The sequence below is a fragment of the Echinops telfairi genome, unplaced genomic scaffold (assembly GCF_000313985.2).
Source record: "Echinops telfairi isolate 266 unplaced genomic scaffold, ASM31398v2 ScPeMD7_36;HRSCAF=134, whole genome shotgun sequence".
Lineage (NCBI taxonomy): Eukaryota > Metazoa > Chordata > Mammalia > Afrosoricida > Tenrecidae > Echinops > Echinops telfairi.
In genome coordinates this window covers 4,014,197-4,015,310 of record NW_022103934.1, presented here as the reverse complement: position 1 = coordinate 4,015,310, position 1,114 = coordinate 4,014,197, and the positions used below count along the sequence as shown (strand labels likewise).

The following is a 1,114-nucleotide window of genomic DNA, read 5'->3' as shown; positions in this document are numbered from 1 at the left end:
ACTCGGTGACTTGTTGAAAAGTTTGTGGTTCAATCCACCCAGAAGTCCCTCAGAAGAAAGACCTGGTGATCTCATTCAGAAAACAGAGATCGAAACACACACACACACACACACACACACACACACCAGAGCACAGTCCACTCTGACACTCATGGGGCTGCCCTGAGTAGATACAGTGGGGAGGGGGGCAGTCAGAGGGAGGGCCCAGAGGGGACCACAGCCTCATCTGCAAACCTGATCCCCAGGGTTCCCCTGGAACTTGGAAAGCACCCTTCGGTGTTTGTCGATTTGACTGAGTGAGCGCAAGAGGCACGGGGAGGGCGGGTGGCCACGGTCCAGGAAAGAGTAAGGCAGGACAGGACAGGTGGCCTCAGGAAGACAGGTTCGGGTGGACTCCAGGCGTGACCTTCCTGCCCCTCAGGAGCGAGGACGGTGGAGGCAGGGCGGAGCGCACCGACAGAGGCACCAAGGTGAAACGCAGTCTGAGCTCCCTCCGCAGCCGGGTCACCAGGCAGAAGGAGAAGGTCAGCGGGCTGAGCTCATGGCGGGGTGGGGGGACTGGGGCACACCTGCGGGATGGGACGCTGGGGCTCAGGGCATCACAGAGCTGACTCTTCTGAGGCCACCTGCCCCCCGCAGGGTAAGAGCCCATTGCACCTGAAGGACAAGGGGCAGGATGCTCGAGAGAGGTGGGAGTGTGTCAACGGGCACCAGCTGGTGCGAGGGACCTTCTGTGGCCATTCCAGCTGCCCTCTGTGTGGCAAGCCGTTCCTGAGGTCCGGTAAGTCCCGTGGCCCAATCACCCTGGGCCGCTTTTCTTGTTCCTTTTTGTTCAGCAGCTGGGCTCACTTGGTGTCTCTGGTCACCCACTGGCCATGGTCACGGCATTTCAGACTTTCCGTGATGTTCTCCACGCATCACAGACTACCCACCACCCCGTGCATTCAAGTCAGTTCAACTCACCCCCCCAAACCCAGCCATTGCTTCCTTTCTGACTCCTAGCGACCCCATAGGACAGGGTGGACCTGCCCCTGTGCGTCTCTGAGACGGTCACTCTTTAAGGGAGCAGAAAGCCTCATCCTTCTCCTTCGGAGCAGTTGCTGGGTTCAAACCC

At 59.5% G+C, this 1,114-nt stretch overlaps 1 protein-coding gene across 1 annotated transcript in view; it reads left to right on the top strand.

The window, feature by feature from the left end:
* LOC115869685 (rho guanine nucleotide exchange factor 18-like) overlaps positions 1 to 1,114 on the top strand; it is a 60,225-nt gene that overhangs the window by 48,651 nt on the left and 10,460 nt on the right. The window contains exons 7-8 of the mRNA XM_045290314.1: positions 422 to 524; positions 640 to 781. Coding sequence (XP_045146249.1) covers positions 422 to 524; positions 640 to 781 — 245 coding nt within the window. The remainder of the gene's footprint in view (positions 1 to 421; positions 525 to 639; positions 782 to 1,114) is intronic.